The 10,997-nt window shown below is 42.5% G+C and overlaps 2 protein-coding genes across 5 annotated transcripts in view; one reads left to right on the top strand and one right to left on the bottom strand.

The window, feature by feature from the left end:
* Nucleotides 1-228: 228 nt before the first annotated feature.
* LOC112464656 (39S ribosomal protein L35, mitochondrial) lies at nt 229-1,913 on the bottom strand. Its single transcript, XM_025031795.1, has 4 exons — nt 1,800-1,913; nt 930-1,092; nt 667-810; nt 229-561 (listed from the first exon to the last, which is right to left on the bottom strand). The coding sequence occupies exons 1-4, from the start codon at nt 1,828-1,830 to the stop codon at nt 330-332; spliced, it is 570 nt and encodes a 189-aa protein (XP_024887563.1). The 5' UTR covers nt 1,831-1,913; the 3' UTR covers nt 229-329.
* An 8-nt stretch (nt 1,914-1,921) lies between these two features.
* Nucleotides 1,922-10,997, top strand: part of LOC112464635 (MICOS complex subunit Mic60) — a 32,872-nt gene continuing 23,796 nt past the window's right edge. For 2 of the 4 annotated variants that reach the window (XM_025031764.1, XM_025031768.1), the window contains exons 1-9: nt 1,922-2,035; nt 2,434-2,516; nt 2,929-2,997; nt 3,167-3,379; nt 3,454-3,497; nt 3,718-3,825; nt 3,904-4,111; nt 4,192-4,603; nt 4,761-4,895. In XM_025031764.1, the coding sequence (XP_024887532.1) occupies nt 1,991-2,035; nt 2,434-2,516; nt 2,929-2,997; nt 3,167-3,379; nt 3,454-3,497; nt 3,718-3,825; nt 3,904-4,111; nt 4,192-4,603; nt 4,761-4,895 (1,317 nt within the window). In that variant the 5' untranslated portion in view covers nt 1,922-1,990. Of the gene's footprint in view, nt 2,036-2,222; nt 2,368-2,433; nt 2,517-2,928; nt 2,998-3,166; nt 3,380-3,453; nt 3,498-3,717; nt 3,826-3,903; nt 4,112-4,191; nt 4,604-4,760; nt 4,896-10,997 lie in introns of those variants that run through there. The other 2 variants (XM_025031775.1, XM_025031784.1) reach the window with 2 other exon arrangements.

Below are 10,997 nucleotides of genomic sequence, written 5' to 3'. Positions count from 1 at the left end.
GTTGACATTAAGACGTTATTTATACATCATTGACATCACTCTGTTATTTAGGATAATACTAATAATACTATATAATATTATCGACATACAGTAATAAATACTAATTTTTATTTGACTGTTTAGAGAAGTCTCGATAATAAATCTGAAATGTGTACCTATATGTACAGAGATTATAAAAGATTTGATTGAGTAGTAAGTGTAATAATTTAGTGAGAGAGAACACGGTCTACTTTAACAGCATCATCTTTAATACCCCTTAAATCAAAAAGCTTACAATTTAACAATTGTAACTTGAAAGCTTAGTCTAGCAATTAATAATTAGGTAAGAATTAAGGTAATGGGTTTTTCCGAGTGATCATAAACTCTTCGCGGTCGTGATACGGCTCGTACGGATCGTCAATGTAATAATGCCGTCTGCGCCAATACTTGGACGTCATCTTGTCCAGTAGCGTCGACTGCGTGGCATTGCAGAACACGTGTCGGCGCAGTCTCTTCTTCCTGGCGGTCGTCTTCGTCCACAACTTGTTATGTCGACCCGACCTCGTTCTGATCCAGATACCCCTGCAACATTTCGTTTGTCGCTCGAGAATCTTGGCTTCTACGATACAAGATCTTTCAAGATTATTATAATGCGCTTGATGTATCCTTGATGTATCCAGATATTACCAGTGCAAACGGTAGAAACGGTCTATAACCGTCTTCACAGTCTTCCGCTTTCCCGACGTTAGAGAGAACTTGATTAACGTTCTCACTGGCACGTTAGTAACAGGTTCGGCTGGCAAAGCCAGACGATTTTCCGTCCCTGCATGGCTGAAAGAATAACATTTACATTACTTTTACACAACAATTTGCATCTTATTATTTATCTCGCTCACATAGAAATCAATATGTTCTACAAAATTACTTCTGCAATATTCTACTTTAATTACTTTAGTAATGTTTTATGTTGCACAGGTCCGACAGTTGCCCATTTCTGAACAGCGATTGATAGCGCTCCGAACTCTCTATGCTGTACAGACTTCAAAACGGGATTGCATCTTGAAGCAACGCAATTTACTACACTTTTACTGCTCGTCGCTCTCGCTGCAACTCCTGAAAGAACACGTACAGTACGTATACTTGCAAGATAAAAAATAACAAACAAGTAATAAGTAAAACTGAGTCGTTATGTAATCGATTAGAGAGAAACACCTAAACATTTACGGTCCGGACTGGTATTTTATATACTTTTTCCAAACTTAGTGAACTGTGTGCCGATTTTATGTGGGTCTTTAAAAATTACAAACTCGGGGAAGAATGTCTTACATCCGAAATATATGCGATCACGTATTATTTATTTATGTGAGTATCTCGAGCACGTACAACCGCGTAGAACGTTGGACTTTATGGATTGCTCTTTACACTCGATTTCTCGAATTAAAACATACAGAGTATTCAGGAGTCTCATCTACACCGGATTTAATTAGGAAAAAATGAACCGAACATGATCTCGCGGATAGAAAATTCACAATCGAGAAAATTTCACGAGACGGAGAACTCCAAGTGCACGTTCAAGCGCGCGCGCGCTCGCTCGCCCACGTTCTAATTCCGTGGCGTTCCCTCCGCCAGCGGCGTGTCATGGCGCTCGCGGAACAGCGAACCTAACCTCCCGACGTCGCGCGGCACTCCGTCGTTCGCGACGCGACGTGACGCGAGATCGGCCCCGGTGTATCATGGTGCGACGCGGAGCTGACGCGTGACAGGACCTCGCAACGCGGTCGCCGATCGTGGGATCGGCCGTGGGGCACGCGTACACCCACCTCGCAGCGCCGCGCTCACGGCACGCAGCATTCTTCTTTTCGCGCAGTTCCACCCGATTCCGGTGTGTCGTGTGTCGCCCAGCCAGCTGTTTTCCTCCCCCTTCCGTGCCGCAGCCGCCGCAGGCCGCAGTTTCGTTTTTCATTCCCCTTTTCCCGCAGTCCCGCTGGCTGCCCGACCGGCTGCTCGAAGGATGTTCCGAATTGGATTAAAATTTCCGTGCAACGGTCTGAATCGGGTACGTAGCCGCGTGCGAGAAGTTCGCGGGTGGGCGCCGTGCGATCGTCCGGGAAAGATCGCTCGCGTCGAAATACCGCGTGGAGCGACCGCGCGATGACACGATCGCGTACCGTGACGTCGTGTCCTCGCGACAGTGTCGCGCGACGATACCGCGCCGACCGACTCCACGCGCCGTCGGCGCATCACCGGCGATCAACGACGAGCGTCGTGGGGTCGGACGAGCCGTGAATGCCGTGATGACGGCGACGGAGGATCCCCGCGGGGTCTCCGACGTGAACGTCCGTCCGTCGCGAGCGACGTTTCCCGGCCCGCGCGCGCGTGACAAAGATGGCATGTTTTCAAGAGGGCTTACATAACTCCAGAAGTTCTGATCTCAACGTGGTTTAATCCTTTCAGGTAAAAAAACACGGCTCCAGACTACATCTGACTGCCAGGTACTACGAGTCGCGGGCGCGCATCAAGTACGAGCCAGATGGAAGGTGAGTCCTTCGGCCAAAGTCCATCCGGGTCTCGACAGGTCTTATTGCTTGTCAGACGCTTGTCGTTATCCTGCGGAGATCGTCCTCGCGCCTCGTCAATTCCGGAACACGGTTGACATTGTGTTTTCAAACTGTTCATGTGTGATTTCGTGCGGTGAAATCGTAACGCGGTGAGGTTATGTCCGATCATGTGTTTTCCTAAGTCCTAAAATAAGAATGAGTAATTTTATGAATGACATCTGCTACATTCATGATTTTACCACTACTGTATCTGAATTCTGTTGAGTAATCATTGATCATGAGAGTTGTTAAGCGTTCGACAAGTAATATAACTTTACTTAATCTTTTGATGTTATGTGCGTCTTGTATCTGTATGTGTAAAGAAATATAGTTTTGTATTTTTTTTTTTCAGGCTATGCAGGGATGTCAGACTTATCTCCAGGTTTACTGGACTTAAGTATTCGACCGCACCGTCAAAAAGGTACACACAGAACATGAATCTTAAGAATATTTGGCACGTTGTTTATTAATGCATGCTCTTAATTTTTTTGTGAGACTTTGTACACGCTGTACTGTATCACGAAAGAAGGAAAAAGAAAGTCAATTGTTTTATATAGATTTATTTTAATTGCTTGCGTTTTTCAAAACAGCGAGAAAAGTCGGGGATCGGGGGCGCTGTTAACTCTAGGAGCTGTAACGATAGGTACCTTAGGAATACTAACGTATGCGAAACGAGATCCAGAGTTTCGAGCTACTCTCGAAGGATGGATTCCTGGCACAGACAAAGCTATCCGAATTATCTTTCAAGAAGACTCCAGCTACTTTGACTTTGTGCTTACGTTCGTCGAAACGTTGAAGCAGACGTAAGAAAATAAGAATTATGTATAAAATTAATAGTTAATTATTGATGTCACTGAATGAATGTTTTTTTTTACAGGATATTAGGCCTGTTCATCAAGGAGGCATCAATACCAGAACCAGGTCAGACAAGAATACAGTGCGCAAAAGTTGTAGAATATATACGTGAGTCCCAATCCATGCCTAATTCCTTAATTCCTTACTCATGCCTTCTTTCTCATACCTTTTCCTTTGTGATCTTGTTCCTTTCTTCGACACTTTTTAGAATTACATAGATTACATATTACATACTTAATTAGTAATGCTCCCACTAACATTTAACAATTGCATGTGTGTACTGTAGCGCCCAAGCCAGCTTTTAAACCATTGGTCGAGCAGAAAGAAGCGCCTATTAACAAGAGTCATACCGAAATTCGTGTTAGTAAAGACAAGGGTGAAAAAGTAGATGTTGGTACGTTTACATTATTTCTTGGAATCATTTTACACGAAATCTATGTGGAAGATAATTAAATAGTTCATATTTTTATAGTTGAAAAGCCAAAGTCGCCACCTAAAACTATACGCGATGAATTGATGCCGCAAAATCTTGTCGAGTTAGAAACATACTGTGGCGAAGCTGCCGCTAAAGCTATTGCGGCCTACCACAAGGCAGTGTGCGCGCTTCAGGAATACAATCAGGATGTTGTCAAAGTAGTTGAAAGTGCTGGCACTACGATAAGCGGAGTCGTTTGGCAAAGGTGATTGCCGTTATGCTTACGTAATCATTTCACACTTCACTTGTATATCGATTATGTAATCAGATTTGTCACGTTCGCAGGTTAAAGGATGCGACGGAAAAGAGAAAACAGACCATACAACAGGCGGAGGAGCACGCAAAAGATGCGTTAGATTCTCTTAAACGCATGTACAATCTAATTGATGAACCTGTGCTTGAAGCGGCCGCTCACATTAAAACGGCCGCAAGGCGGAATATTAGAAAAATTATGGACGACGTGGATGAAGCCAAGAAAAAATATACCGAGGAGCTACAGAGTGGTAGCGTTGCGGAGCGTTACTGGAAGCAGGTTCAGACAGCGCGAGAGAACTTTAACGAAGAATTGCAAATACTGTTTCCCAATATAAATATTCATGATAAGAAGTTGTCTGTGAGCGAAGAAGCCTTCGATTTATTCGTTCTGCATATGTATCACAAAGTCAACAATTTGCAAAAGGAGCTGGAGAAATTAAGAGTGAGTTGTTAGCATTATTTATTTTAACGTCAACCTCGTAGCCTCGAAATTTATATTTCTGAAACGCTTTCGTGCTAAAACAACGTGATTTTCGCATAAAATAATATTGCGTCGATAATATCGTTACTATCTTCAGAGAAAAATTGTTCAATTACAGACAGTTAACGAAGCTAAAGTGAAAGCGGCATTGAGAACGACGGGTGAAGATGCAACTCAAGAAAAGTTGGACGCGCTAATAAGCCTCGCGGTTAACCAAGAAAGGCTTGAGCTTGAAGATAACCACGCGAAAAAGGTAGGAAATATTTTTATTATATTTTTAATTTAAAACATGGATCGCGAGCACAGATCTTTATTTACAGCAAAATTAATTCTGAGAATAATAGAATTTTAGATTTATTAATCGTCATTTGCGAACGTAACGTGACGTGTTATCTCGTTGTATGCTGTCGAGCTTATGCCTCTTCGTTCGTACATTCTGCTGTGGAGAAACTAATTCTATAATTCTATGGTGTGCATATGTGACAAGAGAATATATTCAAGTATGATTCAGATGGCTTCAAAGCGCCTTGTTTGGCGTGCGAATAGCGCACCGGCCGATGTTGCATGCTTTTACACGCGCCATCCCTGTTCTCTTAGTGTACAAATACAGATAAATGCGAGCTTTAGCGCCGTTATTAATGTTGCCGTAGCGTTCAGAGACTTTGTACAGCCACGCGTTCACGTATAAAATCTAGCTCTGTTGCGGATATAGCCGCGCGAATTAAAGAGGGATGGTTATAAAATGATTCTCTCATTAAATCGTTCCGCGATAACAATCGTGTGAAACGCGAAAAATTTCTGAGATTTCTAAGGAAATGTTTTTCACGGTGAAAGGAAAAAATGATGGGGGAAGATGGAGGGAGGTAGTTAAAAACCGAGCGGTGGAAATGATGGTGCTTAATAATGCTTGTAAAACGAACGAATAGAGAGATAAAGCGGTGATAAAGCGGGCCTTCATTAAAGAGTGTCGGAAAATAACGGAATAAGAAAGTAACAACGGGTCACTTGAATCATAGCCGCTTAACATCACGTTTTACTACTTTTCAAGATTTCTCAAGTTGAATGGCTTCGCGCATAAGGTAATATCCGAACGTTGTTTCGTAAAGTTACATTTTAGAAGATTCTACCAGTGATGCGTTTTTTTTCGGCTTTAATAATTCTTTATCAAATGTCTTTCCTCCCGCGTTTAGTAAGAACGTGCCAACTTTGTGAGTCAAATCGAGACCGGATCGCTTTCCACGCGGTTGTATTCAGATCGGGGCACAGGTGCATCGGTATTTTGTTCGAATATGACGAATTTAAATCGGTGCAGGCATCGATGTGTAACGCCACATACGCGATATGTCCGAGCGTGTCGCGTCAGAGGATTGCTCCAGCAACGCCAGTCCTCCTTGGTTCTTTTATTTATTTCCATTTGGCCGGGCGCCAATATTTCGACAGCAACGGGCGATATTATTCCCTTGGAGTATATACGACGTTTGTGTGCCATAGCCATACGTATGCTGACCGGAGAGGTATCTGCTGAGGAACCATTGTGACTCATTGTCCTCATAGTTGTCCGACAGCTCTTTTCCGGGGACTCTCTTCTTTTATATCCCCGGTCTCTGTCTCCCGGAGCCGCACCGCCGAATATAAATCTTGTCGAATCGATCGGCGCGGCGGACTCGCACGACCTTTTGTTCTCGTTTCGAACGGGAACAGCGGTGTCCTCTAATTGCTATTTGTCTACGAGCTTCCGGTACTGCTCGTTAACGTCCGGTCGAATATTTTACCGTTAATGCGTCACGGACGGGCCGGGCGTATCGCTGACCGATATCCCTGCGTCATCCAATAAATTACATATATATGAGAAAGACAGCGGAATTAATTAAACGGTAATCATTGCATAAGTTGCCGCTAACAAACGATCGTTCGTCCCGCGACAGTTGATGCGAGCTGTCGGGGCAAATGCGACGAAAGTGTGTCATGTTATCGTCGTCGTCGCGAACTTTACGGTGCGTTTGCGTTGCTGCTCGTCGCGCAAAGAAGGATCTTCTCTCGCGTCATTTAATTAACACGTAGTTTCGCCTCGGAAAAACAACTCGTCGTCGTCTTCGTCAACGCGAGCGACTCCGAATGTTTTTGTCCTAACGCGTTGCAACGTTGCGAAAGCAGAGGTAAAGTCACGCTATACAAATTGGCCAAACGAAACGGTCATCGGAAAGGCCATGGGTCAAATTTTTTTGAACGAGTTAGAGGAATTAATTAGTTTTTTTTTTCATGTATATATCCGATGTGTTTATATATATATATATATATATATACATATCGTACATGAATGTAAAATATAAAACAGCCGAAACGACCACCGTTTATCAAATGTTTCATTTTTGTTTATACTCACAACAAATAAGTAAAGTTTTCCGTGAAGCCCAAGGGATACGTCCCAAGATCGTAGGGAGAGCTTGAAAAATTCATAGTTCCTTATCTGCTTTCACGGTTTGGGATTTCAGTCCAAGGCCCGGTCACGGAATATCTTGATGGCGGTACACCTAAAAGTTATTTACCGCGACGGACGTGAATTATCGATGAAACTTTTTGTCACGATTTGTTTTGTCTCGCGCACGGGCGAAGCTTACCATCGTCTGGGAAACAAAATGCGAGCAGTGAAACTCGTTCGAACCATTTTCCGTACAGTTTTCGCAGCGCATCGCCGCGCGATACTCGTCAAAGTATCACCGATAATTTTAGCGCTTTTGCGCGAACAAATTAAAATTTACGATATTTAATAGAAATTCTTACAGAAGCTAATAAATTCCACAATAATAAGCAACAGTCCGTGAAAATCCCACGCTCTTTTCCGCATTGAGCTTATATTTTAATTTCTAGAAAAAAAAAATATATATATTAATTTAAACTACAGAGAAGTCTGTTTTAGCAATGTTAATTAGTTCCTTTCATTTTAATTCGAATATTCTCTTTCTGTCTTTAATGTGCATGCACACGTTTATATCTGCGGGTAAGTCGTTTAGCCGCACTTTTCGGGCGCAAAGTGATGCACTCGTTCTTCGGAAACGATCTTTAGCGCACGTGCGCGACGTGGCGCCGATCGTATATCCGCTTTTACGACGGAAGCGCTCGCCGGTAGGAAAAATATTGCTAGACGTGTATAGGACGACTAACCAACCGCGCGAAAGAGCGAGAGTTTAAGCGTTCTTTCCTGTCTTTGTAAGTCGAAAAATTCCCACATTAACGCCATTGCGGTCGTACGTGCTGTACCGATCACGGCATCTTCCCTGAATGTTTTTCTTCCCGATCCGGAGATCAATTTCCTTTTTCGCTCGCGCCTTTTCCCATGAATCTCAGATACCTGTCTTATTCTGCAGACCAAGATTCTGGAATAATTTAAAGACGACGTTATCGGTATTCTGAATTTTCATTGAGTCTTCAATTGAATAATATGTATAGTGTCTAGAGACGTTCATTCTTTACGTCAATGACGAATTCTTCGAGAATTTTTACTTAAGGAAGATGTTGCTGTAAGGTTTCATCTGTTGGAAATTTTCAATTCAGCGTAAAATCATGGTTATCAAATCACGAATTGAAATGAAGAAGAAGTAAAGTTCGATTGAATATGAACAATAAGATTATTCTTTCTTCGTTTAATTGCAGCTCAGAAGTTTAACGAAAAGCCTTTCATTTCCGACAGGAAACTATCGATTGGGAAACTATTTCACTTTTAAAATTGTTGGTTGACATTTGACATTTTATTTGAAGTCGAATGGGGAGACTAACTCACGTTGCAAAACAGGAAGAATATTTTCATTGGAGTCGGAAAGGCTGACAGAATCATTGTCGTAAAGTCTAATGTATTTCGTAACTGGGGAATACGCGTGAGATAATAAATACATTTCGCGCGAGCCTTTTCTCGTATGTATTACTTGCCATCAACGCAAAACAAAGATATGGAAGATATGTGATGAGGATGAACTATTCACCAGTTTAGAGGATTTTTATAGACAAATAAAATTCTTTCGCTTCACCAGAGTTACATTGAGATTTACGATACGCGTAACTCCTGAAAATTCTTTATTACGGTCGTTTTACTCTTAAGAACGAAGAAGAAGAAATCAATCTCGATTTCATATTAAATAAGGGAAAAAAGGAGCGTTGCTGGTTTTTTTTCCCAATCATCAAGTGGGACGCCATCGCACGCGGGCGCGAATTGCGAGGCTCTCTGTCCGCGATATCTAGAAAGAGCTTTTTCCATCCGCAAACTTTCGATCGGTCGGCAAAGTCGGCGAGGCGCGACCCGCTCGAGTTAATAGCCCCAAATCCGTTTTCCTTTCTTTCGGGGAGGATCTCGCCCGTCGCATCCGTCGCCCGATCCCCAGGTAGATTGCCGTACAAATCGTCGTCATTAAATTAGTTACGCGCCCAGGAAAAACCGCCGCGATTTCGTTCGCTCGAATCCGTCTTCGTGAGAGATAAACGCGAGAACCGAGCGGAATTCGTTATCGTCAGCATTCGAGAACGAGGGGGGGAAAAAAGAGAAAGATAAACGTAATACACAGAGGGGTACGAGATATATAACTGCATTGTCCAACCGTAATGAAAGGACCTCTTTGCAATTTAAATCACAAGAGAAATGTGCGAATATTGTTATCATTTTCCCTTGACGGGACGCTCGATTAAGTAGTACATGTATTAATAACAACACCTATAACAATCTTTCCGTTCTTTCCGATTCTTAATCTGAACAGAGAAAAATGTCAGAATAATTAGTAGAACGATAATTGCGACAAAGTAAACACTGTAATCCCATAATCGACGATAGACGGAGCAGAAACATCTGTCGCAGTATTTTGCAAGCGGAACAATTTTCGCATGACTTCGCGTGAATATAAACGGCTCGTGTTTTTCCTCTACCGTATTTAATTAATCCGGCTTGGCGCAATTGCGGCATGCGACCGGTGTTAGTGAAGTGTTTTAGATTTGCCGAAATGGATTATAGAGCGTTGCGTTGGAGCCAGCTTAGCTCAGCCGAATGGAAAAGCCTCGTTAAAAAAAAATTTTTATTATTTATAAAATGTCAATTTTATGTCGATTAATTTCAGATAATTTACGTGAAAAAATAAATTTATAGGTAGTTAAAGGATATTCTATAATTAGGAAATAATAATAAAAGAAAATTGTATAATTTCCTACTTTTATAAAAATTAAGATTTGTTGTCAAGGAACAAGTGTAACTTCTTTTAGCATTTTGATCGTTGCAGCATCGACGACAGCAACGTGAAAAATAGCCAGCCTTAAGATTGCGGCTTATTTCCATTTGTCCTTGATTCCACCGCATTTTGCGCCTTTTGCGCAAAGACAACTGCAGTTATTCGTACATTACCGACATTGACTATCTCTAGAACTTCATCGATCTATCCTCGTAGGTCGCGAAACCTAAGATGCGGGTGAATAACGATCGAGAAGGCTCGCGTTCTATGGTATCGATAGAAATCCCTCTCGCACCCTTGAAACTCCCTCAAACGGGTCGGCGAAGTTGTCGGGTCAGCCGGGCGTTAATTATTGACACGGGTTCTCGGTACATAGAGATTCCAGATGGTGGCGGATGCCGGTGCATGTCCGCGGACCGTCCCAGAAACACGGGTCCATAGACGTTGTATACGAAACACAGCGTTGGCCAGGGAGTAAAAGGGTGAACCAAGTGAGGCGAAACGACGTCGGCAGACAGGAGATAGAGGATGTATCAGACTTTCGAGGCTTGGGTCGCTGCCCAATGAGGACGGTCCGGCTGATGCCTTAAGTGCGAATAATTCATCAAAGTCTCATTAGGCTAATGCCTTGAGGCTTGTATCTTGAACGGCATTATCGCGCCGAGGGTGGTGATTGCAGGAGACACAAGCTTCTCAGGGATTCTGATTTTTTTTTTTTTTTTTAATACAAAAAGGACATTCTCAATGGTTACGAAGGAAAAATAACGAAGCAAGTTTTCGCTAAATTCTATTCCTTCCGATTAGAATTTTCTTTCTTAGCGTATTTTACGTATTTTGCACACATTCAGTCTATTTCCAAATAAAAGACGTTAAGTGGCGCAAATCTCGAGGAAATTATTTTTTTTTCACCGTGTTGTTCTTGTCTCTCTGTACCTTGCAACAATATCGCCGAGCTGTCGAGAGACACTGTTTGTTCTAGACTTTAAGGCACCGACATGCAACGTCTTATCTAGTTTCCTGAAACTTTGGCTTATCTCTCACGTGACGTTCATTTTCTCTTATCTCGCGTGGATAGGAGATTGGAAAGGGCTGAGGAACGTGACGTTACAATTCCACGATGCACTTATATTTAATAGAATGTAAAGAGTTTA

Source organism: Temnothorax curvispinosus, unplaced genomic scaffold, assembly GCF_003070985.1.
Source record: "Temnothorax curvispinosus isolate PA1 unplaced genomic scaffold, ASM307098v1 QBEX01001498.1, whole genome shotgun sequence".
NCBI lineage: Eukaryota > Metazoa > Arthropoda > Insecta > Hymenoptera > Formicidae > Temnothorax > Temnothorax curvispinosus.
Note: the sequence above shows the minus strand (reverse complement) of the source record. Positions and strands in the feature narration are given on the sequence as shown.

Excerpts from the sequence above, each read along its gene's own strand:
- LOC112464656 (XM_025031795.1), bottom strand. The coding sequence starts at position 1,830 with ATGCTGCGTGCCGTGAGCGCGGCGCTGCGAG. Across the intron at positions 1,093-1,799 it reads CGTGAGCGCGGCGCTGCGAG|GAGTTGCAGCGAGAGCGACG; the intron begins GTGGGTGTACGC and ends GTGTTCTTTCAG. Across the intron at positions 562-666 it reads CGTTTCTACCGTTTGCACTG|GGGTATCTGGATCAGAACGA; the intron begins GTAATATCTGGA and ends GAAATGTTGCAG.